The 26,428-nt window shown below is 46.9% G+C and overlaps 1 protein-coding gene across 1 annotated transcript in view; it reads right to left on the bottom strand.

The window, feature by feature from the left end:
• TOM1L1 (target of myb1 like 1 membrane trafficking protein) overlaps nt 1-26,428 on the bottom strand; it is a 95,177-nt gene that overhangs the window by 50,306 nt on the left and 18,443 nt on the right. The window contains exons 2-3 of the mRNA XM_066588051.1: nt 7,641-7,725; nt 1,082-1,160 (exon numbers count right to left, since the gene is read on the bottom strand). Of these exons, the coding sequence (XP_066444148.1) occupies nt 1,082-1,160; nt 7,641-7,725 (164 nt within the window). The remainder of the gene's footprint in view (nt 1-1,081; nt 1,161-7,640; nt 7,726-26,428) is intronic.

The raw sequence follows: 26,428 nt of genomic DNA, 5'->3' as shown, positions 1-26,428 counted from the left end.
CTGCTCGGTGACTGCCCTCTGATTACACATTTAGAGGCTGCCGCAGCCTGTTTCCGGGTCGTCACATGTGCTGCAGCCAATAAAGGAGCTCCGTGTTCGATCGCTGGGCTCTGTTACTGGCTGCAGCGCCTATGACGTCCTGTAAGCTGGATGGAACTAAAGTCCATAAACCAACACAGGCGCAGAAGACCGAGCATGGGACACAGCGGTAGTGGTTAGTATTTCACTATTTGTTATTTTAGTGCATGCAGAAGGAATTTTTATAGATAAACTTTAACCCTTTCCAATCCACTATCTGACGTTTGAAGACATTATGATTTAAGGGCGAGCACCCACTGGCGTTTGCGTTTCCCGCGGGAAAAAAACGCAGCGTTTTCGCCGCGTGTCCCGCGTTTTTTCCGCGCGCTTTCCGCGGCGTTTTTCGCGGCGTTTTCGCTGCGTTTTCGCGGCTTTGCCATTAATTTCCATGGAGAAAAATAAGGACACATATGCAACTGACAGTTCCTATGTTAAAAACGCAAACGCAATGCAAAAAAAACGCCAGTGGACAGGAACACATGTTATCTCTATGCCTGTGCAGGAAAAACGCAAAACGCAAAACGCAAAACGCAGGTAAAAAAACGCCAGTGGGTGCTCGCCCTAAGGCTGTACAGCTCCGATGTTGGAAGACATCCGTCGGGGTTCTCTTACTGTATATTGCCAGCCTCTCTGCTGTCGGAGCCTATCCAACGTGTCGCCTCATGTAGTACTGGCTTTAGCCAGCAGATAGCGACGTTGTATAACGGCAAAAAAAGAGTAAGCCCCCTAGGAAAACCAGGATACAAGTTGGATTGGAAAGTGTTAAGGGCTCCTTCACATGAGCAAATGCACAATTGTGCACCCTTCAACCCAATGTATTTATGCTATGAACAGGGTAGATTTAGAGGGTTGCCCAATCAAAAAGGGCAATCGACATTTCACTGCTTTTTGGAAGGGAAGCAACAACTCCTCCAAGCACTAAGCAACTGCACTCATCACTGATTACACTGCGGGTAAGGGATACCTTTTTTTCATGGGACAACCCCTTTTAAGTGATACTTACAGACAGTGAGTACCTGACTTCTTTCTGATTGTAGTTTTTGCCTATTTTCTTTTTTAAAGCTTTTACAGCATCTCGTGGCCTAAAAGCAAGAAATTAGAAGCGTGAACAAATATATTTCTCAATAGTGAAAGTCTACAAATCTAAATGTAGCTCACAACTGTGAAGTCTTAATCAAAGTGGTCATCAGGTATATGAAGAGAATTAGTTAGTCTCTCCAACCCCAGGAATTGTGCCAGAGGGCAGACTAGGTACTTGGAGTGAATTGTTGGAAAATGTCTCCCTCCAGTAAGGTAAGCCTACCTATAGACTAGAGGTGGTCATACATGTTAGACCAAAATAGGTTGATGGCTGAACAGCCAATGAAGAACTATTGTCCTGTGAATGTTTATTTCTCCGGCACAGTCCTACACATTTTAGTCCATATTGGCCCTTACAGTTGTTCAAACTGGCCATACGTGTTTAATGGCATCGGGCGACGGATGAACAATTCTTTCAAAGAACGACCATTCATGGATTAAAGATCTTTTATTTAAATATTGGATAAAAATTTCTAACATAGCCGACTTCTTTCTAAACAAGACAGTCTGTCATTGGTCAGCTAGAATGATCCATTATTGTTAAAAGTTCACCTGACCTGGCCCAGCGTCAGCACCCAGCAAGGACGGGCAGGTACAGGGGCCCAATGAGCCTAGGGGAACCTATTTAAGGGGTGGGATCAATCTGGTCCTCGTACTTTAAAATCCATTGCATCTGTGTCTTTAAGAAGTGTATACAATTGGCTATGACAGTGTCATTGCAGGATGCTGATGATTTACTGTTCCACCGCCTTGTCTCCTTTATTTGCATATTACTCAGAGGAGCGTAAATGGCCTTTTAAGTCTCATTCTCCATCTAGGGTCTAGGTGCTCTCCCTAAGGAGAAAAGGTTTTCACTGAGGCAGAAAATTGTCTGTAAATTAGTTTGTAGAAGCCCTTCACAGTTACAAACACCTAAAATAATCTTTTATTGATACTAGTTAAAATCTTGGGCTGACAAAGACACAAAAAACACATCAAAAAACTTCCAACTCAACACCCTGTTATAGGCAGTAGGCGGCACTAACTGTCACCATAGCCGATTGGGGGTGATAGTTTCAGATTTGTTGCAGTTGTCGAATCATGCCAATTGGCAAGCACAGAATAATTAATGGACTGCAACCTCCAATCAATCAAGTCACCTGTTAAGTGGACAATATGAACAAAAATGGATCCCCGTTTTTCGTTTTGGTGGTAAATAATAATTATATTCCCTAACGTGGATGTTTCAAGGTGCGATCATCAAGGTTAAAATTATGATGACTTGAAAGAAGGATCTCATTTGTATCAATATATATTTATGGTTCCAATGTCAGATAATTCTGATTGAAAATTATGTGGGTTCGGTTTGACGCGTTTCTGTGTCACGTGCAGACACTTCATCAGGAACCAGTATGTTATGTATTCACACTAACTATCCAATATATTAGTAACGCTTATAATGTGTGATGAGAGCTGAGCTATATAATCAGATCAAGGTAAGTGACTGGAACCATCGACCGTACTAGTGCTCAACTTTAGATAAATTTCCACTAGTACAGGGTATAAGTACCCAATGGAAACAGTCAGTAAGAGGAGCTAATAATTGCCTCTATATAACTTAGAACAATGCAGAGAGCATGGGACGATCACCGTGCTCAACTTTAGATAGATTTCCACTAGTACAGGGTATAAGTACCCAATGGAAACAGTCAGTAAGAGGAGCTAATAATTGCCTCTATGTAGCTTAGATCAATGCAGACAGCAGGGAACGATCCCCATGCTCAACTTTGGATAAATTTCCACTAGTACAGGGTATAAGTACCCGATGGAAACAGTCAGTAAGAGGATCTAGTAATTGCCTCTATATGACTTAGACCAATGCACACAGCAGGGGGCGATCCCCATGCTCATCTTTAGATAGATTTCCACTAGGTACAGGGTATAAGTTCCCGATGGAAACAGTCAGTAAGAGGATCTAGTAATTACCTCTATATGACTTAGACCAATGCACACAGCAGGGGGCGATCCCTGCGCTCTTGCAGGATTTGTTAGATTTATTTTAAGATATAAACATGGCCTTAGAAGCCGAGATAATCTATCAGCTCAACACACAAAGCATAAAGATCCAAAATAAAAGGTAAATGAGATGAGAGATGGGGCCTCTCAGCCCAAGATTGTAACTAGTATAAATAGAAGATTATTTTAGGTGTTTGTAACTGTGAAGGGCCCCTAAGGAGAAAAGATAGCGTTTCTGACCGTCTTCTTTATCACACAGGTGGCACAATAATATCATCGTGATGCATGCATTGTTCTGCACCCTTTTGGCTGGAAGAGACCAAAGCAGAGGATAGATGACGTTGTGGGAGGCTGAGGGTGTTGAGTGAATTTATTATTTTATTGTTTTGCCAGGACACAGTGTGGGGCTTTATTAATTACTCAGGAGACATAAAGGGGCCTATAAATGACTCAAGGAGCACAGTGGGGCCTTATTAACTCAGGAGGCACAATGGGAACTATAAATGACTCAGGGAGCACAATAAGGTCTATGAGTAACTCAGGAGGCACAGTGGAACCTATAAATGACTCAGAGAGCACAATGTGGCCTACAAGTAACTCAAGGGGCACAAGGGGACCTATAAATTACTAAAAGGGCATAGGGGCCTATCAATTACTAAAGGGGCAGATTGGAGAATATAAATTACTCCAGAAGCACAGGTGGGGGTGGGGGGCTATAAATTACTAAAGGGGCAGATTGGGGGTGGGGGGCTATAAATTACTAAGGGGGCCCACAGTGACTCTTTTACCCAAGGGTTCATGTAAGCCTGAAGCCATATCTGCACCCAAAAAACAATTGTTTAGGGTGCAATCTTGTCCAATAGGGGACATTATTCTAGTAGCTAAATTCCTTATCCATAGGGGCACCATTATAACAGATACATTCTTCTTATTGAGGGCACTATTATAACTGTATATAAGGGACAGCACTCTGATGTCACATTTCAGTGTATAGGCGATACTATTAATAAGTGTCATATAATACCACAGTTTCCCTGCAGTAACTTTTGAGGATATGTAGCTAAGACTATGTCTATTGCAAATCACAAGATGAAGTGTTTGCAAAGCTCCAGTATTCATAAGATTAAGAGCTCCTGTGCACAGCGGTATCAATTCTAGCTCTATGCCTCTGATACAGTGTGTTCGTACATGTGGAGTCCAACAAAGCCTGCATGGCAGAAAGTGGAGGTGGTGGGCTCTGCACTGCTACACAGACTGCCATCTACATAAGCCTTTCAGCTGGCAAATGTTACAGAAAAAGAAAGGCTGATGGATTATAATTCTTGGACATAATTGTCATAGTAATAAATGGAACAGGCAGAATACAATACCCAGAGAGTTATCAACATTCGGGATATTCACTTTAGAAAAAAGCCGGCTGAGGGGCGACCTAATAACTATGCATAGATATATCAGGGGACAATAAGGAGATCTCTCCCATCATCTGTTTATACCCAGGACTGTGACTGTAACAATGGGGCGCCCTCTATGTCTGGAGGAAAGAAGGTTTCTACACCAACATAGAAGGGGGTTCTTTACTGTTAGAGCAGTGAGACTATGGAACTCTCTGCCTGAGGATGTGGTGATGGTGAAGTCGATAAGAGTACAAGAGGGGCCTGGACACATTTGTTACGTGTTACAATATTATGTGTTATATCACTGATTACTTCAGAAGGGTCGGTGATCCAGGGATTATTCTGATTGAAAGATTGGAGTTGGGAAAATTTTTTTTCCCTACAATGAGGAAAATTGACTTCTCCCTCATGGGGTTTTCTGCCTTCCTCTGGATCAACATTGCAGGACATTGCCTTACATACTATATTGGTGTGATTGAATGGTCATTGCAGGCATGGGCGCCAGGCATGTTTATCTTGCAACCAGGTGCTGCTCTTTAGTCTGGGTTCACACATTGCAAGCCTGTTGTGGTTTTGTCAAGGTTATTCAAAGTCACGGTAAAAACTATGCGGTTTTTACCCATTTTTGGAAAACTGTGGCAAAAAAAACAATATGGCAGCAAAGTGTGAACTCACCCTTAAGGCCCTTTCAAACGGAATGATTATCGTAAAAAAAAAAATCGTTCAAACGAGTGACAATGAACGATAATTATTAGAGATGAGCGAGTATACTCGCTAAAGGCAATTGCCCGAGCGAGCATTGCCTTTAGCGAGTATCTCACCGCTCGAGACGGAAGGTTCGGGTGCCGGCGCGGGGGAGCGGTGAGTAGCGGCAGTCAGCAGGAGGGAGCGGGGGGAGAGAGGGAGAGAGAGATCTCCCCTCCGTTCCTCCCCGCTCTCCCCGCAGCTCTCTGCCCGCCGCCGGCACCCGAACCTGCAGTCTCGAGCGGGGAGATACTCGCTAAAGGCAATGCTTGCTCGAGCAATTGCCTTTAGCGAGTATACTCGCTCATCTCTAATAATTATCGTTCAATGTAGGCACAGACTATGAATGAACGCCAAACAAAAAATCGTTCATCATTCACTTTATACAGACATAAGAATAATTGTTGGCTCGTTCACTAATCGTTTGTTTTTAAATACCGATCCTCCATCATTCTCATTCACTTATACAGCGAATGTGAATGAATGACTGAATGCTTTCTCATTTTATTGAACCAACGATGTATCTGCCGATTTAGTCATCTTATGTTTTATTGGCCTTCAAGATCTCCAAGTGCAAATCACTGGTGTCACCTGCCCAATGTTTGCCATAGTACTGTATACAGCTAAATCACGCTGTCCGTAGATACGAGATTCTTTGTCCAATGTCTACGGGTCTTGGTAGACTGACGGCTGCCATCAGGCAGAACACGGAGAAGACAGCATTGATTTTCCTGTCCCATCTTATTAACACTCAAGAGATAAGTTGTGTGTCTGACCGTCACTTATCTCCTCCGTCCCCATTACTACAATTTACCGCCTGTAATTGTGAGCATCAGGGCGGACAGCTTTTGGCTCAATGACACCGGTGAGGCAGCTCGTATGCGAACAATTCAATTCACTTGGTTTATATAATGTATTAAGAATAGAGATGAGCGAGCGTACTCGGTTCGGGTGTTTTTGGACCCGAGCACCGCTTTTTCCGAGTAACTGACTACTTGGACGAAAAGATTCGGGGGGGGGGGGGCAGTGGGGAACAGGGGGGAGCTCTCTTTCCCCCCCCCCCCCACTCCCCTCTGCAACCCACCGCTCACCCCTGGCACCCCCCGAATCTTTTTCTCCGAGTACTCAGTTGCTCAACTGCAAAAACACCCGAACCGAGTACGCTCGCTCATCTCTAATTAAGAACAAATATTCTAATAGTGACATTTTTTAAATCAGTTTCCTTATAAATCAGAATGTTTGATAATCTGGCATCTTCTACGTTCCACTAATACGGTATTCCCTTCCTGACTTTTATGGCATATTCATAGGAAATAGTCTGATAGATGTGGGTCCAAATTCGGGGTCCCACATGTAACTTGAGCTGTTGCCCCGACTCTATGTGGTGGCGGGGTTGGTTGGGACTTACAAAAACAGCCGAGCGGGCTTCACTACACTGTTTCCATAACTCCCATAGATGTCAATGGGAGATATACAGTTTCTGTAACTCAGGGGTTTGCTGTGCTACACCCAGTGACTTCTGTGAGAGTTACAGTAACAATGTAGTCCAGCTGCGCTTGGCTTTTTCCATCTTCCTGGCAACCTCTTATGCCACGGTGTTCTCATCATGACTATGTTTGGCAGAGATGGGCACAGCCCTATAATACCAGATTAAAGGTTTTTACTGTGTACTGTTGTTTTAAAAAGTCCACCTTCAGCTGCAGGAGGATTCAGATAACATCTTGCATAGCATGAAGATAGATCTCCAACCTGTCCTCTTCCATTAGATGGGTGACAAGCAATATGGTCACCATATCCACCCCAACTAGAACCGTCACCCACTTTCCACAAGGGTGGAATTTTTTTGCATTCTGCACCGCATGCCACGGTAATTTCTGCAGGAAAATTCACACAACTCGCTGTGGGGTGTTGATGCGGAATAAAAATGGCTTTTAGTTCTGCAATTCTGCATCAAAATCCGTAAGGAGACTTGTTGATTTTGGTGCGAAATTTGCAGCAGCGGATTTGCGGTGCGGAATATGGACACATTCCACCCGCGTGAAAAAGGCCTAACACATCCCTACTCCTGAACCAGAAACTGCACAAGCAGAGGCGTAACTTAAAGCTCCTGGGCCCCAATGCAAAATGTGTAGCGGCGCCCTTAATTATAATGTTTTATTCATAGTACTGGGCTCCCTATATGGAGAAGAGAGGCCTTATGGGCCCCCTAAGGCTCTTGGGCTCGAGTGCAACCGCATCCCCTGCACCCATTATAGTTATGCCCCTGTGCACAAGAGTGAAGCTTTGCACGTCCAATCAAACCTCTTATGTGTAGCTGTAGAGCCCCTTTTAAGGCTTCCATATACTCACCCATCAGCTGTGGAGTTGATCACATCACAGATATTCATAAACTGGCCCCAGTCTTCTGATTTGTTGGTGGAAATTGTGTGAATATCTATCAAAAATGAATACAAGGTTAATCTTCTATGTAAAGCTGGAGATATCTGGTAAGATACTTATTACATTTCTATTCTAATTTTGGACACTATGTTCTTTGGTAATACTGTACATATGCTACCCAGACATCCTCTATAAGGCTTTTTTCACATTTTCATCCTTTGGCACAGATCTGGCATGAAATCATGGGCAAAATTGCATATCATGATGTGATATTCTGCCCAGGAAATATCTGGCACTTCCGTAACTCTGATCTTGGTTGCTTCACCCACCCCTTAGATGTTGTGGTCAATAGTGACTGCTGCATCTAAGTGGTTACACAAAGGGTGGGTATTTCCCTTGTCAATCCATTGTGGACCTTGATGTGGGGTGCTGATGGGTTAACATGGCAGCCAGGGGCTTAATAAAAGCCCTTAGGTCTACGATGTTTGTACACCTATTAGGCTAATTTGGCATTGCCATGTCTATAATAACCCAAAGTAGAAAATGATCACATTATTTATCCCACATGAGGAATGCTGTTAGAAAATTGCCTGAATTGCTGTTTTTATTCTTCCTGCCTCCCAAAAGAACAAATAAAAAGTAATCAAACAATTAAATGCACAGAGGAGGGGAAACAAGCAAGGGGAATGGGAGCTCCTAGCACAGGAGGAGAAATATGATGTCATAGGCATCACGGAAAGTGAGATGATACACGTGATTGGAAGGCTTGAAGGGCACAACCTATTTATAAGAAACAGATCTAATAAAAGAGGAGGAGGTGTTGTTAGGAAAGCATACATATCTGAGTGGAGGTGGGGGTCGGCGACGACATAGTGGCCCACTCAGTTTATGTAACAGTCAGAATAATTTTATTTTCTTGACTTTTCAGCGGTAGCAAGGAAATCCAGTGCAAACACATCAGCCACTGGCAGCACATTCACTTGGTGCTAGGAAAATAATAAACACTTGCCCATCAAGGCACTAACTCAACAATAGTTCCCCACTAACTACTAACACAGTGGCTTAGTGCCACTACACTTACCACAGCCGTCCTCTAAGGGAGCACATCCAGCTCCCACTTAGAGTCTTGCCTAACTCTGGCTTCTGGCAGAAGCTTTGCTCTCTGCAACAGCCCTGGCTCCCACTTTCCAGCCCTGGACTGAAGTCTCTGGAGATTCTAGCTCCTCCAGACAAACCCGCACAGCTGTCCCTTTGTGATTAGTACACACTTATAAGGCCTGGCTACAGCTGGAAATGAGCGAGCAGACACGTTCATGACAAATACTCGAGCGAGTATTGTCCTTTTTGAGTACCTGCCCGCTCGTGAGAAAAGATTCGGGTGCCGGCGGGGGTGAGCGCTGTGTCGCGGGAGTGAGCAGGAGGGAGGGGGGGGGGGGGGGAGAAAGAGAGAGATCTCCCCCCCATTCCCCACCCTGCTCTCCCCTGCCGGCACCCGAATCTTTTCTTACGAGTGGGCAGGTACTCGAAAAGGACAATACTCGCTCAAGAATTTGTCCTTAACGAGTATGCTCGCTCATCTCTAGTTACAGCCCCTGCAGGGCATTCTGTGCACCGCCTTGCCAGAATCTCCACAGAGATTCAAGCTTCAGAGCTGGGAGTTCTGTAGAAACTGTTTGTGTAAGAATACAAGGAGAGAACAACACAAAGGACACCATTGTGGGTATTTACTATAGGCCACCTGGACAAGCAGAAGATATGGATGAACTCTTTCTACATCAGATGGCCAAGCTCTCAAAAAAGCCCAACATAGTGATCATGGGAGATTTTACCGATCCAGACATTTGTTGGGAATCTCTCTCAGGCAAAAGTAATGGATCCAACAAATTCTCACCCGCTCTTACTGACAACTTTATCTTCCAAAAAGGTAAAAGAGGAAACAAGGGGATCTGCTATCTATTGAGCTTGGTTCTGGTGCTGTATTTATGTACTGACCTTGTTTCTTGTGCTATATTTATGTTACAAGCTTGTTTCTGGTGCTGTATTTATGTATTGAGCTTGTTTTTGGTGTTGTGTTCATGTGCTGAGTTTGGTACTGGTGTTGTATGTACGTACTGAGCTAGTTCTTGTGCTATATTTATGTGCTGAGCTTGGTTCTGGCGCTCTATTTATGTTCATAGCTTTTCTATTGTACTGTATTTATGTTGTGAGCTTGTTTTTGGTGCTGAATATGTACAGGGGATCTGCTATCTTGCACCTAATTCTTACCAACAGGGAAGGAATGGTTGAGGGCGTAAGAGTGGCTGGGACCTTAGGAGGCAGCAATTATGCTATTCTTGAATTTTGAATAACAAGGGGAGGGAGACCGGAGAAGACTCAAGATTGGATTTTAGAAAGGCAGATTTTAATTGATTCAGAAAGAGGGCAGGAAGGATCCAATGGCTGGATGTTCTTAACAAAAGAAATGTCCAAGAAGGTTGGGAAATATTGCGAGACGAGATTCTAGAACACAATATTATGCAAAAAGAAAGAAGAACAGAATGCATTTAACCCCTTCCCGCTCCAGGGCGTAAGTTTACATCCTGGCAGTGGGGTACTTCCCGCAACATAGCGTAAACTTACGTCCTGGGGATAGCGCGAGATCACTTATGATCTCGCACTATCCCGCAGCGGGAGCCGGCTGTCATTCACAGCCGGCCTCCCGCTGCAACAGTGCTGGTGGTGTGGTGTGGGGGGGGGGGGGGATCGGGGGATCGGAGATGCGCACCCAGCTGTTAACCCCTTCCCTGCCGCGATTTATGTAGATTAAGTTGCCGGGCTCTCGTGATATAAATGCAGAGAGCCCTGCCTGTTGCCTGTAGTGCCATAGCCTGTGATCGCTGTATAAGCGATAAGGCATGGTAGGGCAGTAGCACTGCCATGCCTTATCACAGCGATCATCAGTACTGTGCTGCAAGTCCCTCAGAGGGACTCACATTGTGTAAAAAAAAGATTAAAAAATGAATAAAAAAGAAAAATGTAAAAAAAAAAGTTAAAAAAAAACTTTTTTTTGCTTTTTCTCATATTAGCATAAAAAAAGGTAAAAAAAATTAAAACCCCACATATTTAGTATTGTCGCGTCTGTAACGACGCATACAATAAGTTGCACATGCTTTTGACTGTGCACGGAAAAACGCAATAAAAGTGATCAAAAAAGCCGTATGTACCCCAACATGGTACTAATAAAAACTACAGCTCGTCTCGCAAAAAATAAGCCCTCATAGAGCTCCATACACAATAAAATAAAAAAGTTACAGGACTTGGAATGCAGCGATTTAGAAAAAAAAGAAGATTTCCAAAAAAAGGGTTTTTATTGCCGAAAAGTGAAAAAACCTAAAAAAATTTAAGAATTTTGGTATCGTTGTAACCGTACCGACCGGCAGAAATAATAGATTGTGTCATTTATGCTGCATGATTAACGCTGTAAAAAAAATAATTAATCTATGGCAGAATTGATGCGTTTTCTCTTCCTGCTATCATAAAAAAGTAATAAAAGTTTTACAATATAGTCAATGTACCCAAAAATGACGCCGATAAAAACTACAGTTCGCCACGCAAAAAACAAGCCCTCATACGGCCGCGTCGACGGAAAAATAAAAAAGTTATGACTTTTGAAAAATGGAGAAGAAAATTCGCCAAAAATCGTTGCGTCCTTAAGCCCAAAATAGGCCATGTCATTAAGGGGTTAAAGAGCCCAGGATGGATGAATACAGACCGTACAAATATGCAGAGAAAGAAAAAAATATATGCTTATTAAATGATAAGAGGGGGGCGTATCTAAAGAAGAATATTATGCAGTCTGCAGAAACTGTAGGGCAAGTGTCAGAAAAACGAAAGGCCCATTTACACTCGACGAATGTCGGGCAAATGATGCCGATATTCATCCCCGCATGTACTCGCTCCTGCGCTGTCACACAGGAGCGAGTATCCCTGGATCACTCACAGAGCGGCCAGCAGGGGGCCGGGGTGGCTGGAAGAGATTTCACTCTTCGCGCTCCCCCGCCCCTCTCCATTCACTAACACAGCGGCCGTTCAGTACTGAACGGCTTCTGTTTACACAGAACGATCAGCGTTCAGGATTTTGAGCTGCTCAGTTGCACAATTGAAGTATTCTAATATTCGGTATAATGAAACAATCGAAAGTTAGTGAAATAAGTGAAACTTATTTTCATTATTGTAAAAAAAATCAAGCATATTAAGTTTAAAATAACCTTTTTTTGTGTATATAATAGAAAATTATCAAAACAAAACACCAAAAATATATATGAAGATGTTGCATTGCTATATTTTATAAGTTGGTATCGCCGTCATCATACTGACCCACATAATAAAGTCATATTTGCCACAATGTGAACGCTATGAAAACAATAGCCCCGCCCCCAAAGATGGGAGCATTGCTTTTTTTCCTCAAAATACACTCCACTAAGAATGTTTTTAAAGTTTTTTAGTATATCCTATGATACATTTAATAGTATCTCTAAAAAATACAACTCGTCCCAGAATAAAACAAGCCCACAGGCAGCTGCAGCGATAAAAAAATAAAGTTATGACTTTCTGAAAGTTTGGAGGAGAAACCAAAAATTGAAAAAAATAAGGCTGCATCCTTAAGAGGTTAATGAATTGTGGACTGACATTAGCAGTTACCTTACATGACATGTGATGATGACCCCTTTAGCAAACGTTTATGATCCACCAGTTAGGTTAAACATACACTAAGGTACGGATGTAGCAGAGCTGAATTTGTCATTAAACTGTTGGTTTTTTGCACTTGCAATTCTATAAAGCAGCAGATGATACATATAACACAAGCTACTGGATTCAGCTGAGGTGCATTGACAATCTCAGCTCTGCTACATCGGATTAGTGAAGCAAGAGCTTGGTGACAACATACTCGGTGGTTTGTCCTTGTGTAAACCGTGTAACCATGACACTCCTGTCAGGTGTCTATAATATACTGTGATGCCAGGAGTGTAATCACTGGGCTCTTAATGTGTTCAGAGTTCAAAGCTCACACCTAAAGCTCAAAACCGGATGATGAGTAACAACACAGACCCGGGGCATGTGCAGCGCTGCAGCTTGCAGGCCCTTGGAAAAAACACTACCTCAGCGGCAATGATGTCACCGGATGCTGATGTCATGCTATACAATCTATACTATAAGGGTCCCTACCCACTAGTGTTTTTTTTTCTGCTGCAAATTCGGTCCGTTTTTTTTCCAATTGTCAATGGGAGTTTCTAATGTTAAAAACGCAACGCAACTTGCGTTTTTGGTGCGTTGGGTTTTTAACATTAGAAAGTCCCATTGGCAATTGGAAAAAAAACGCAGCGAATTCGCAGCGGAAAAAAATGCCAGTGGGTAGGCACCCTAAGGCCCCCTGTCCACGGCAGTGATTCCGCCGGTGGTAAACCGCCAGCGAATCACGCCGGCGGACGCTTTCCACAGCATTGCTATGGAAAGCGCCGGCCCCTGTCCACGAGCGGAGAATCATTGCAGTTCTCCGCTCGCGGCAGGCAATTCGCAGCATGCTGCAAATTGCCCCGATTCTCCGCGGCCAGCCTATCTATCTGATAGGGCTGACCGGCGGAGATTCGGGGGCGGCTCCTGCTTACCGGCAGCGACTACTGCGGTGGAGATCTGCGGCGAGATTTCACAACGCCTGTGGACAACCGGCCTAAGGCAGTGATGGCGAACCTTTTAGAGACTTAGTGCCCAAACTGCAACCCAAAACGCACTTATTTTTGCAAAGTGCCAACACGTCAAGGGGGCGGGGCTTATCGTGACATATGATTTTTACCTCCGTCATTATAAAAAGGACAGGGCTGTTTCAAAATAGACAGCGTACAGATTTTGACTGCTTTTTAGATGCAGAAATGCTGCAGAGTTTGCCACGGCAATTTTCACCATGTGTAAACATACCCCACCGGTCATAGTGACCCCCACGGCGGCCTCAGCAGTAACAGTGACCCCCCCCCCTCCACAACGGCCCCATCGGTAATGGTGACATCCCACAGAGCGTCCCCAGCGGTAATATTGACATCCCACAGAGCGGTCCCAACGGTAATAGTGACATCTCACAGCGGCCCCAGTGGTAATAATGACATCTCACAGAACGCCCCGAGCGGTAATGGTGACATCCCACAGAGCGGCCCCACGGGTAATAATGACATCCCACAGCGGCCCCAGCGGTAATAATGACATCTCACAGCGGCCCCAGCGGTAATAGTGACATCACACAGAGGCTCCAGCGGTAATAGTGACATCACACAGAGGCCCCAGCGGTAATAGTGACATCCCACAGCAGCCCCAGGGGTAATAATGACATCTCACAGCGGCCGCAGCGGTAATAGTGACATCACACAGCGGCCCCAGCGGTAATAGTGACATCTCACAGCGGCAATAGTGACATCCCACAGTGGCCCCAGTAGTAATAGTGACATCCCACAGAGGCCCCAGTAGTAATAGTGACATCCCACAGAGTCCCCAGTAGTAATAGTGACATCCCACAGAGTCCCCAGTAGTAATAGTGACATCTCACAGAGTCTCCAGTAGTAATAGTGATATCCCACAGAGGCCCCAGTAGTAATAGTGACATCCCACAGCGGCCCCAGTAGTAATAGTGACATCCCACAGAGTCCCCAGTAGTAATAGTGACATCCCACAGCGGCCCCAGTAGTAATAGTGACATCCCACAGCGGCCCCAGTAGTAATAGTGACATCCCACAGCGGGCCCCAGTAGTAATAGTGACATCCCACAGCGGCCCCAGTAGTAACAGTGACATCCCACAGAGTCCCCAGTAGTAATAGTGACATCTCACAGAGTCTCCAGTGGTAATAGTGACATCCCACAGCAGCTCCAGTAGTAATAGTGACACCCTGAGACCCATATACTTACCCCCTTCTCCTCGTAGAAGCGCCACTGCTCCTCTGCTCGGCGCTGCTAGCAGCGCTGATCCCAGGTGCACACTGTGCTGCACAGAATAGTGCATGGGGATTGGAGGCACGCAGCAAGTATGCATGTCATTGTCTACTTTCTGCATGCCCTTGCTCGAATCTCTCGTGTGATCCCGGCCTAGACTTGTTTCTGGTATTGTATCTATGTACTCAGGTTGCTGTATTTACATTAGGAGATAGATACTGCACCAGAACCAATATTATGTTGGGTGATGTATTTTTATATACTCATTCGCTCCCGGGATTTAGCGCTGTCTCCCAGTAAACATCTCACGGTACACGAAATCTGACTGTTTCCAGATCGCCTGCACTTTCCCATACAAGTCTATGGGATAGCATGTGAACGAAAACCTGAGAAGAGTCCGATTTTTATGCGCCACATGATCACCACCAGGTGACAGCGCTGGATCGTGGGAGCGGGTGAGTATAAAAAACACATGACCCAGCTTTCTGTCACATCCTTAACAACACCATAACTTAGTTTTGGTGCTGTGGGGACATGACAGGTTCCCTTTAAGGCAAATAAAACCTACCTTGGAAAACCCCTTTTAAAGGGTGATACTCATGTCAGCCAAACAGTCTCGCTTTACCTAATGCCACAGCCACCAAGGCCGGGGTTATGGAAAACAGCCAAACTGCCCGTTCTTCACTGTTTCCATAACTCTGACCTGCAATGTAGCCTTACTGGAGGAAAAAAGATTTCCTACTCCAAATCTGAAGGAAAGCTGCAAAAATGTGCAGAAAAGATGAAAGAGCATTCTATAAAAATTACAGATAAAATTGTAGGCATGCACAAGATAGGAAAAGGCAAGAAAATAATACTCAGTTTTTGGCTATCCCAGTACTGCATCATTTGTGAGGGAGAACCTATGTCATTAAACTCGCGCACTGCCTAGGTGAAGCTGTTCCTCAAAGCTCAGGCCAGTCACAGATGAGCGTATGCTGCCCACATATACGTATCTGTATTACAGTTGAGTGTCCCGTTCTGGCCATGGGGATCACCATAGATTCCAGTGATGGTCAGAGTTTGGGTCATGAGACCTTCGATCAGGCCGGGACACTTGTCTGTATCACAGATGCATAAATGTGGCTGGAATATGCTAGTCTGCCATTGGTCTAAAGGCAAGCTGGAGACACCAACTAGAGGCCAACAATCATAAAGAAAGAGCAAAAAAGTTCAGTAGTTGAGACAGGAGTGAAGGTCAATCATATCAAGAGCCCTACATACAGTACACTGACCTGCATGAAAGGATGCTAGAAAGGTCACTACTGAAGAAGATGATGACTGGAGAGAAGCAAAGAATATGCTAAAATAAAAAATAAGCACATAAGCAATACTTACCTGTTAAATCTCCAAAGATGCAAGAAGTGGTGCCTTTTGGGGTTTGTTCACATTGTTGCAGTGATGACCTACTATATTCCATGTGACCGCTACAGTCAATTATTGACCTTAGGGCCCATTCACACGGCCATTTCGGCTATTCGTGTCCCGGACTAGAAAGGTCATGCAATGTCCTCTGCTTGTGGGTATCGGATGGCACAAGGACTTGTGTGCATGTGCTGTCTGATGCAAGTTGCAGCCAAGAATCGAAAGGGCCCTTAATGGTATTGTGCCATTCATATACTTTCATCCTGAGCCCAGTGACTTACTTGCCACATAGACATACAGCATGTCATCGCTGCCAAAAAATAAGCAAAACAATAGCAGGGACTACCGGAACGGTAGTGCTGGAGTGGCAGGGGATTTTAACCCTTCCCAATCCACTGTCTGACGTCTTCCAACATTCTGATTGAAGCCTGTGCAGCTCCGATGTCGGAAGACGTCCGGCAGGGTATTCTTACTGTATATTACTGTCCGATCTGTTGTCGGGGCCATGTCACATACTGCAGTACTGGCTCTAGCCAGCAGATGGCACCATTGTATAATGGTAGAAAAAGAAACCCTCCTAGGAAACCCTGAATCCAAAATTGGATTGCAAAGGGTTAAAGGTAGAGATGAGCGAACGTGTTCTTCCGAGCTTGATATTCGTGCGAATATTAGGGTGTTCGGGATGTTCGTTATTCGTGACGAACACCATGCGGTGTTCGGGTTACTTTCACTTCCTTCCCTGAGGCGTTAGCGCGCTTTTCTGGCCAATTGAAAGACAGGGAAGGCATTACAACTTCCCCCTGTGACGTTCAAGCCCTATACCACCCCCCTGCTGTGAGTGGCTGGGAAGATCAGGTGTCACCCGAACATAAAAGTCGGCCCCTCCCGCGGTTCGCCTCAGATGCCGTGTGAGTTAGATGAGGGACAGTGCTGTTTGTACCGGAGCTGCTGTAGGGAAAGAATTGGTAGTTAGTGTAGGCTTCAAGACCCCCCAAAGGTCCTTATTAGGGCCACTGATAGCTGTGTGTTGGCTGCTGTTAGCAGTGGCAATTTTTTTTTTCTCAAAATCGCCTCTGCAGACCGTTGCACCCGGCATTAGGGACAGAAGTGCTGCATAGGCAGGGAGAGTGTTAGGAGTGAGTGTAGCCTTCAAGAACCTCAACGGTCCTTTCTAGGGCCATATTTAACCGTGTGCAGTACTGTCCAGGCTGCTGTTAGCTGTGCTGCATTTTTTTTTGCTTCTCAAAATCGCTTCTGCAGAGCATTGCACCCTCCATTGATACTGCAGGGAAAGAATTGTATAGGCAGGGCCACAACACAGTTATTATTCATAGAATATACGCAGTGCTGCCTTTTGCTTGTAAAACAAGTGAAAATAATTCTATTTGTCCGGCCTCTGTCCGTCCTAAGGGCGGTGGACACGTGTGAGCTGCGTGTGCAACCTGTAAAAATCATACGCACCCAGCTACGTTTTACTCCTGGCTTCGCCATTTGCTTTCCTTAATTGGGAAAAAAAATACCTGCTCTGCCACAGTTAATAACTCTGCTACCCTCACGTTCTGTGACACATTAGCAGGGACACAGCACAGTTATTAAACTTCTCATGTTCATAGAATATACGCAGTGCTGCCTTTTGGTGCCAAAAAACGGAAAATAATTCTATTTGTCCGGCCTCTGTCCGTCCTAAGGGCGGTGGACACGTGTCGGCTGCGTGTGACACCTTTAAAAATCAGACGCACCCAGCTACGTTTTACTCCTGGCTTCGCCATTTGCTTTCCTTAATTGGGAAAAAAAATACCTGCTCTGCCACAGTTAATAACTCTGCTACCCTCACGTTCTGTGACACATTAGCAGGGACACAGCACAGTTATTAAACTTCTCATGTTCATAGAATATACGCAGTGCTGCCTTTTGGTGCCAAAAAACGGAAAATAATTCTATTTGTCCAGCCTCTGTCCGTCCTAAGGGCGGTGGACACGTGTCGGCTGCGTGTGACACCTTTAAAAATCAGACGCACCCAGCTACGTTTTACTCCTGGCTTCGCCATTTGCTTTCCTTAATTGGGAAAAAAAATACCTGCTCTGCCACAGTTAATAACTCTGCTACCCTCACGTTCTGTGACACATTAGCAGGAAAACAGCACAGTTATTAAACTTAGATTATTCATTCACTAGAGGCAGTGGGGCCTTTCGTTTTCAAAAAAGGGAAAAAATTATATTTGGCCTGCAGTCTTGCGCCAATTTATTTCCTGCCTGTGAAATCAAATCACTGGTAATACAGCATGCTGAGGGGTAGGGGTAGGCCTAGAGGACGTGGACGCGGCCGAGGACGCGGAGGGCCAAGTCAGGGTGTGGGCACAGGCCAAGCTCCTGATCCAGGTGTGTCGCAGCCGACTGCTGCGCGATTAGGAGAGAGGCACGTTTCTGGCGTCCCCACATTCATCGCCCAATTAATGGGTCCACGCGGGAGACGGTTATTAGAAAATGAGCAGTGTGAGCAGGTCCTGTCCTGGATGGCAGAAAGTGCTTCGAGCAACCTATCGTCTACCCGCAGTTCTGCGCCGTCCACTGCTGCCAATCCGAATCCTCTGTCTGCTGCTCCTCCTTCCTCCCAGCCTCCTCACTCCACTACAATAACACCTGCTCAGGAGCGGGAGCACTCCCAGGAACTGTTCTCGGGCCCCTGCTTAGATTGGGCAGCAGCGGTTCCTCTCCCACCAGAGGAGTTTATCGTCACTGATGCCCAACCATTCGAAAGTTCCCGGGGTCCGGGGGAAGAGGCTGGGGACTTCCGCCAACTGTCTCAACAACTTTCTGTGGGTGAGGAGGACGATGACGATCAGACACAGTTGTCTTGCAGTGAGGTAGTAGTAAGGGCAGTAAGTCCGAGGGAGCAGCGCACAGAGGATTCGGAGGAAGAGCAGCAGGACGATGAGGTGACTGATCCCACCTGGTGTGCAACGCTTACTCAGGAGGACAGGTCTTCAGAGGGGGAGTCAAGGGCATCAGCAGGGCAGGTTGCAAGAGGCAGTGCGGTGGCCAGGGGTAGAGGCAGGGCCAGACCGAATAATCCACCAAGTGTTTCCCAAAGCGCCCCCTCGCGCCATGCCACCCAGCAGAGGCCGAGGTGCTCTAAGGTCTGGCAGTTTTTCACAGAGACGCCTGACGACCGACGAACAGTGGTGTGCAACCTTTGTCGCGCAAAGCTCAGCCGGGGAGCCAACACCAACAGCCTCACCACCACCACCATGCGCAGACATATGATGGCCAAGCACCCCGCAAGGTGGGACGAAGGCCGTTCAGCGCCTCCGGTTTGCACCCCTGCCTCTCCCCCTGTGCCCCAACCTGCCACTGAGATGCAACCCCCCTCTCAGGACACAGGCACTACCGTCTCCTGGCCTGCACCCACACCCTCACCTCCGCTGTCCTCGGCCCCATCCAGCAGTGTAGTTCAGCGCACCGTCCAGCCGTCGCTTGCGCAACTGTTGGAGCGCAAGCGCAAGTACGCCGCCACGCACCCGCACGCTCAAACGTTAACCGTCCGCATAGCAAAATTCATCAGCCTTGAGATGCTGCCGTATAGGGTTGTGGAAACGGAGTCCTTCAAAAGTATCATGGAGGCGGCGGCCCCGCGCTACTCAGTTCCCAGTCGCCACTACTTTTCCCGATGTGCCGTCCCAGCCCTGCACGACCACGTCTCCCGCAACATTGTACGCGCCCTCACCAACGCGGTTACTGCCACGGTCCACTTAACTACGGACACGTGGACAAGCACAGGCGGGCAGGGCCACTACATCTCCCTGACGGCACATTGGGTGAATTTAGTGGAGGCTGGGACAGAGTCAGAGCCTGGGACCGCTCACGTCCTACCCACTCCCAGAATTGCGGGCCCCAGCTCGGTGGTGGTATCTGCGGAGGTGTATGCTTCCTCCACTAAAGCACCCTCCTCCTCCTCCTCCTCCTCCTCTGTCTCGCAATCAAGATGTGTTAGCAGCAGCATGTCGCCAGCAGTCGGTGTCGCGCGGTGTGGCAGCACAGCGGTGGGCAAGCGTCAGCAGGCCGTGCTGAAACTACTCAGCTTAGGCGATAAGAGGCACACGGCCCACGAACTGCTGCAGGGTCTGACACAGCAGACCGACCGCTGGCTTGCGCCGCTGAGCCTCCAACCGGGCATGGTCGTGTGTGACAACGGCCGTAACCTGGTGGCGGCTCTGCAGCTCGGCAGCCTCACGCACGTGCCATGCCTGGCCCACGTCTTTAATTTGGTGGTTCAGCGCTTTCTGAAAAGCTACCCACGCTTGTCAGACCTGCTCGTAAAGGCGCGCCGGCTCTGTGCACATTTTCGCAAGTCCCACACGGACGCTGCCACCCTGCGCACCCTGCAACATCACTTTAAGCTGCCAGTGCACCGACTGCTGTGCGACGTGCCCACACGGTGGAACTCTACGCTCCACATGTTGGCCAGGCTCTATGAACAACGTAGAGCTATAGTCGAATACCAACTCCAACATGGGCGGCGCAGTGGGAGTCAGCCTCCTCAATTCCTTTCAGAAGAGTGGGCCTGGTTGGCAGACATCTGCCATGTCCTTGGTAATTTTGAGGAGTCTACCCAGGTGGTGAGCGGCGATGCTACAATCATTAGCGTCACCATTCCTCTGCTATGCATCTTGAGAAATTCCCTGCAAACCATAAAGGCAGCTGCTTTGCGCTCGGAAACGGGGGCGGGGGAAGACAGTATGCCGCTGGATAGTCAGGGCACCCTCCTGTCTATTTCTCAGCGCGTACAGGAGGAGGAGGAGCATGAGGAGGATGAGGAGGAGGGGGAAGAGACAGCTTGGGCCGCTGCTGACGGTACATCGGCTGATTGCCTGTCATCCTTTCAGCGTGTATGGCCTGAGGAGGAGGAGGAGGAGGAGGAGGAGGATCCTGAAAGTGATCTTCCTAGTGACGACAGCCATGTGTTGCGTACAGGTACCCTGGCACACATGGCTGACTTCATGTTAGGATGCCTTTCTCGTGACCCTCACGTTGCACGCATTCTGGCCACGACGGATTACTGGGTGTACACACTGCTCGATCCACGGTATAAGGAGAACCTGCCCACTCTGATTCCCGAAGAGGAAAGGGGTTCGAGAGTGTTGCTATACCACAGGACCCTTGCGGACAAGCTGATGGTAAAATTCCCAGCCGACAGCGCTAGTGGCAGAAGGCGCAGTACCGAGGGCAAGGTAGCAGGGGATGTGCGTAGATCGAGCAGCATGTACATCCCAGGCAGTGCAACAGTCTTTAAGGGCCTGGCCAGCTTTATGGCTCCCCACCAAGACTGTGTCACCGCTCCCCAGTCACGGCTGAGTCGGCGGGAGCACTGTAAAAGGATGGTGAGGGAGTACGTAGCGGATCGCACGACCATCCTTGGTGACGCCTCTGCCACCTACAACTACTGGGTGTCGAAGCTGGACACGTGGCCTGAACTCGCGCTGTATGCCCTGGAGGTGCTTGCTTGTCCTGCGGCTAGCGTCTTGTCGGAGAGGGTGTTTAGTGCGGCTGGGGGAATCATCACAGATAAGCGTAGCCGCTTGTCAACCGACAGTGCCGACAGGCTAACACTCATCAAGATGAACAAAGGCTGGATTTCCCCAGACTTCTGTTCTCCACCAGCGGACAGCAGCGATACGTAAGCAATACGTAGGCTGCACCCGCGGATGGAAGCTACGTTCTCTCTCACCATCCAAAACGGGGACATTTCTGCTTCATCAATCTGTGTCTAATATTCCTCCTCCTCCTCCTGCTCCTCCTCCTGAAACCTCACGTAATCACGCTGAACGGGCAATTTTTCTTAGGGCCACAAGGCTCACTCAAATAATTTTTCTGAACAATTTTTATAAGTTTCAATGCGCTTAAAAGCGTTGGAACTTTAACTTGAACCAATTTTTCGTTACACTGGGCTGCCTCCAGGCCTAGTTACCACTTAAGCCACATTAACCAAAGCGGTTCATGGGTTTCACCTGCCCTCCTGGCTGGCCATGGCCAATTTTTGGGATGTACATTAGTACTGTTGATACAGCAATTTTTGTGGGCCCTCGCCTACAGTGTAATCAAATTAATTTTTAGCCCACCTGCATTACAGCTGACGTTACCTCAGCTGTGTTGGGCAATGCAATGGGATATTTTTATGTACCGCCGGTGGGTTCCAGGGAGCCACCCATGCTGTAGGTGCACACGGAGTTTTTAATACATGTGTCCACTTCTAAAGAACCCCAGTCTGACTGGGGCATGCAGTGTGGGCCGAAGCCCACCTGTATTACGCACGACATTACTACCTCAGCTGTGTTGGGCAATGCAATGGGATATTTCTATGTACCGCCGGTGGCTTCCTGGCACCCACCCAGGCAGTGGGTCCACAGGGAGTTTAACCTACATGTGTCCACTTGTAAAGAACCCCGGTCAGACTGGGGCATGCAGTGTGGGCCGAAGCCCACCTGTATTACGCACGACATTACTACCTCAGCTGTGTTGGGCAATGCAATGGGATATTTCTATGTACCGCCGGTGGCTTCCTGGCACCCACCCATGCTGTGGGTCCACAGGGAATTATAAATGCATCTGTTTCCACTTATAAAGAAACCCAGTCTGACTGGGGCATGCAGTGTGGGCCGAAACCCACCTGCATTAACCCTTTCCAGTCCACTGTGTGACCTGTGAAGACATTAGGGTTTAAGGCTGTACAGCTCCGTTGTTGGTAGACGTCCGTCGGGGTTCTCTTACTGTATATTGCCAGCCTCTCTGCTGTCGGAGCCTATCCTACGTGTCAGCTCATGCAGTACTGGCTTTAGCCAGCATATAGCGCCGTTGTATAACGGCAGAAAAAGAGTAAGCCCCCTAGGAAAACCATATACAAATTGGATTGGAAAGGGTTAAGCACAACATTACTACCTCAGCTGTGTTGGGCAATGCAATGGGATATTTCTATGTACCGCCGGTGGCTTCCTGGCACCCACCCATGCTGTAGGTGCACACGGAGTTTTTACTACATCTGTACACTTATAAAGAACCCCAGTCAGACTGGGGCATGCAGTGTGGGCCGAAGCCCACCTGCATTAAGCACGACATTACTACCTCAGCTGTGTTGGGCAATGCAATGGGATATTTCTGTGTACCGCCGGTGGGTTCCAGGGAGCCACCCATGCTGTCTGTCGACAGGGACTTCACAATAGGGAGTTGTACCTGCCTGTGTCTATGAATTAAAAAGCCCGGTCTGACTGGGGCATGCAGACACCTTGACAGAATGAATAGTGTGTGGCACATAGGTTCCCCATTGCTATGCCCACGTGTGCAGCTCCTGATGGCGGTGGCACAGGATTCTATTTCTCATTGCTTCTGTACAGCATTGTGGGCTATCGCTCCGCCACTTTTAAAGAGGGTCGCTGCCTAGCCGTGCCAACCTCTGCAGTGTGTGCCTGCGGTCCCTCGTCATGGCAGACGCAATTCTAAATAGACATGAGCGTGGTGTGGCATGAGGGCAGCTGAAGGCTGCCCAGGGACACTTTGGTGTGCGCTGTGGGGGGGAGGGGGGGCTGTTGGGCAGCATGTAACCCAGGAGAAGTGTCAGTGGATTGTCATGCAGGCAGTGATTGTGCTTTGTTGGAGGTAGTGTGGTGCTTAGCAAAGGTATGCCATGCTAATGAGGGCTTTTCAGAAGTAAAAGTTGTTGGGAGGGGGGGGGGGGGCACTCTTGCCGGTATTGTGGCTTAATAGTGGGACCTGTGAACTTGAGATGCAGCCCAACATGTAGCCCCTCGCCTGCCCTATCCGTTGCTGTGTCGTTCCCATCACTTTCTTGAATTGCCCAGATTTTCACACATGAAAACCTTAGCGAGCATCGGCGAAATACAAAAATGCTCTGGTCGCCCATTGACTTCAATGGGGTTCGTTGTTCGAAACGAACCCTCGAACATCGCGGGAAGTTCGTTCCGAATAACGAACACCCGAACATTTTGGTGTTCGCTCATCTCTAGTTAAAGGTCATAATTGGTTATTTTTTATTTTCGCATAATCCCTGAATTTCTTTACAATTCTGGACAACCGCTTTAACAATAGATTCCATACTTGGCTGATGAAAAATGTAGGTCAGGGAAAAATATTCCGAATTTAATAATCAAATAAAACAATTACACAAGTTGAATACACAACGGGGCAAATTTACTAATCCTGTCTAATATGTAGACCAGGCAGTCAGAAGATGCGTTAAATGTATCCAAATGTGGATCCGAGGTAAATATTTTGTACATAGCAGTAATATCCTACGTAGTTTACAGTTTGTGCCCTCCAGCCTAGAATCTTAAACTGGTGTGCCGCACTATGAATGTAATTACATACGCATACATACATAAATACATATATAAATAGGTACTCGCTATGCTACACTCATCCATTACTTATACACCTCCTTTTTACTTATAGACAAACAGTTGCAGTAACAGTTCTTCAACCTCTATTGCAAATTAGGTTTATTTGCCAAATTTACCAACTTTCATCTGTTTGCAAAACAATCAACACCAGAACAAGTTAAGTAGCTCAACTAATATAACAAGTGGGTTCTCCAAATTCTACACAAAACCCCACTTTTAATGACTACTGCAGTCTGCATGGTCTCTTCTTAGTTTCGGTGTGTGTCAGGTGGGCGGATCGCACTACTCACTGTCAAACAAGTCTGACATCAACCACTGACAGGGAGCAGCAGGGGCCACCCACCCGGCACATTCACAGTTCTGGAAACTGAAACTAAAGATGCTTTAAGACATCATGATTCTAAAACTTGATTAAATGAGTGAAAGTGAACGATAATCGTTTGGTCTAGAGATGTGCTAACGACCAAACATCTAATAATAATTGTATACTTTCCATTCCTTGTTCATTTAACACGGGCATTAAAATCATCGTTGGCACATACTGATCATCCCCTGGTCATGGGAGTCCGGACACCTCTCACACAGGTGACTGATCACATGGCGATGACATAATCACAAGTCCTGTAAGAACACTGTTGCTGTCTGGCTCTACAGGTTTTAATAAAGTGACAGACCTGTGATGATGTCATCGTCATGGGATCAGTCTGTGTCCGTGAGTTACATGCTCTGCCCTTGATCACATAATGATGACGTTATCACAGGTCCAAAAACATGCAGAGCCTGACACCAGCAGAGTGATCAGAGGCGGAGGTCAAAGCCCAGCTGACTGACCATATGACGGTGACATCATCACAGGTCTGCATGTTTTATGTTTAAGGACCTTTGATGACATGAGCATCATATGATCTGGGGCGGAGCGTGTAACTTACACAGTCACTCAAGGACAGGTGTCGTTAGTATTTTGATTCTCGTTTGAACAAGCCAACGATGTATCTGCCTACATAAACAGGCTGTAAGTGTGCGAACGAGTTGGGGGTGACATCACTCACTCATTCAAACAATAATCGGCTCATCTAAAAGGACCCTAAGGGTCCTCCTACACATTAGTCTTTAGTTGATCAAATGGTGATAATGGTGGGGCTAGATTTTGTGTTGTGTATGGGGGAGGCTGAACTTTTCACTGATACATGATGTTAGGGAAAAAAGAGGGATCGTGGATTTTGAATTTCAACCCCTGATTCTTTTGTTCCCCAGGAGATAAGCCAGCACCAGACCTGTCTGGCTGTGGCTTACCTCCCTAAATACACGAATGCTCGTTCAAGCCAAGGTAAACAGCTGTTGGAATAACAAGCATCTATCTGACAGTTGTTGAATGTTTATGGACAGCTTATGAAGCCCCTGTATGGGGAAAGTAGAGGAAAAAGAGAGACATCATTTGAGTAAGCAGCAGCAAATCTACTCTGTCCCCCCCCCAAAAAAAAGATGTACTAGGGCTTATTTTCAGGGAATGTCTTATTTTACTTACCCAGCAGGCTCGATCCAGGTCCTTCCCGCTGCTCTCCAGAGCCCCAACGCTGTTCCTGTAGTCCTTGACCGCCCACACAGGATCACTTCCTGGTTACAGGATTCATAAATCCCACCTCCAAAAAGCAATAGCTGTGATTGGTTCATGAAGCTCTGCATTGATTGGCTGAGCCGCGGCGCTTGAAGAACCAATCACAGCCATTGTTTCATGGAGGCGGGATTCATGAAAACCCGTAACGAGGAAGTGATCCTGCGTAGAGAGCTGAGGACTGCGGGAATCGCACTGGGGTTCTGGAGAGCTACGGAAAGGACCTTGACCGAGCCTGCTGGGTAAGTGACTCGGCTGACCTGCGTAAAAAGCGTTGCAAAAACACAGCAATAGCGTTTTTATGGCCTTTTTCACGCACGTAATGTATTCCTACTGATTTTTTATGAACTGTAAGTAGGGCTTATTTGGGGGGTAGAGCTTAT

This window comes from Eleutherodactylus coqui, chromosome 13 (genome assembly GCF_035609145.1).
Source record: "Eleutherodactylus coqui strain aEleCoq1 chromosome 13, aEleCoq1.hap1, whole genome shotgun sequence".
NCBI lineage: Eukaryota > Metazoa > Chordata > Amphibia > Anura > Eleutherodactylidae > Eleutherodactylus > Eleutherodactylus coqui.
Note: the sequence above shows the minus strand (reverse complement) of the source record. Positions and strands in the feature narration are given on the sequence as shown.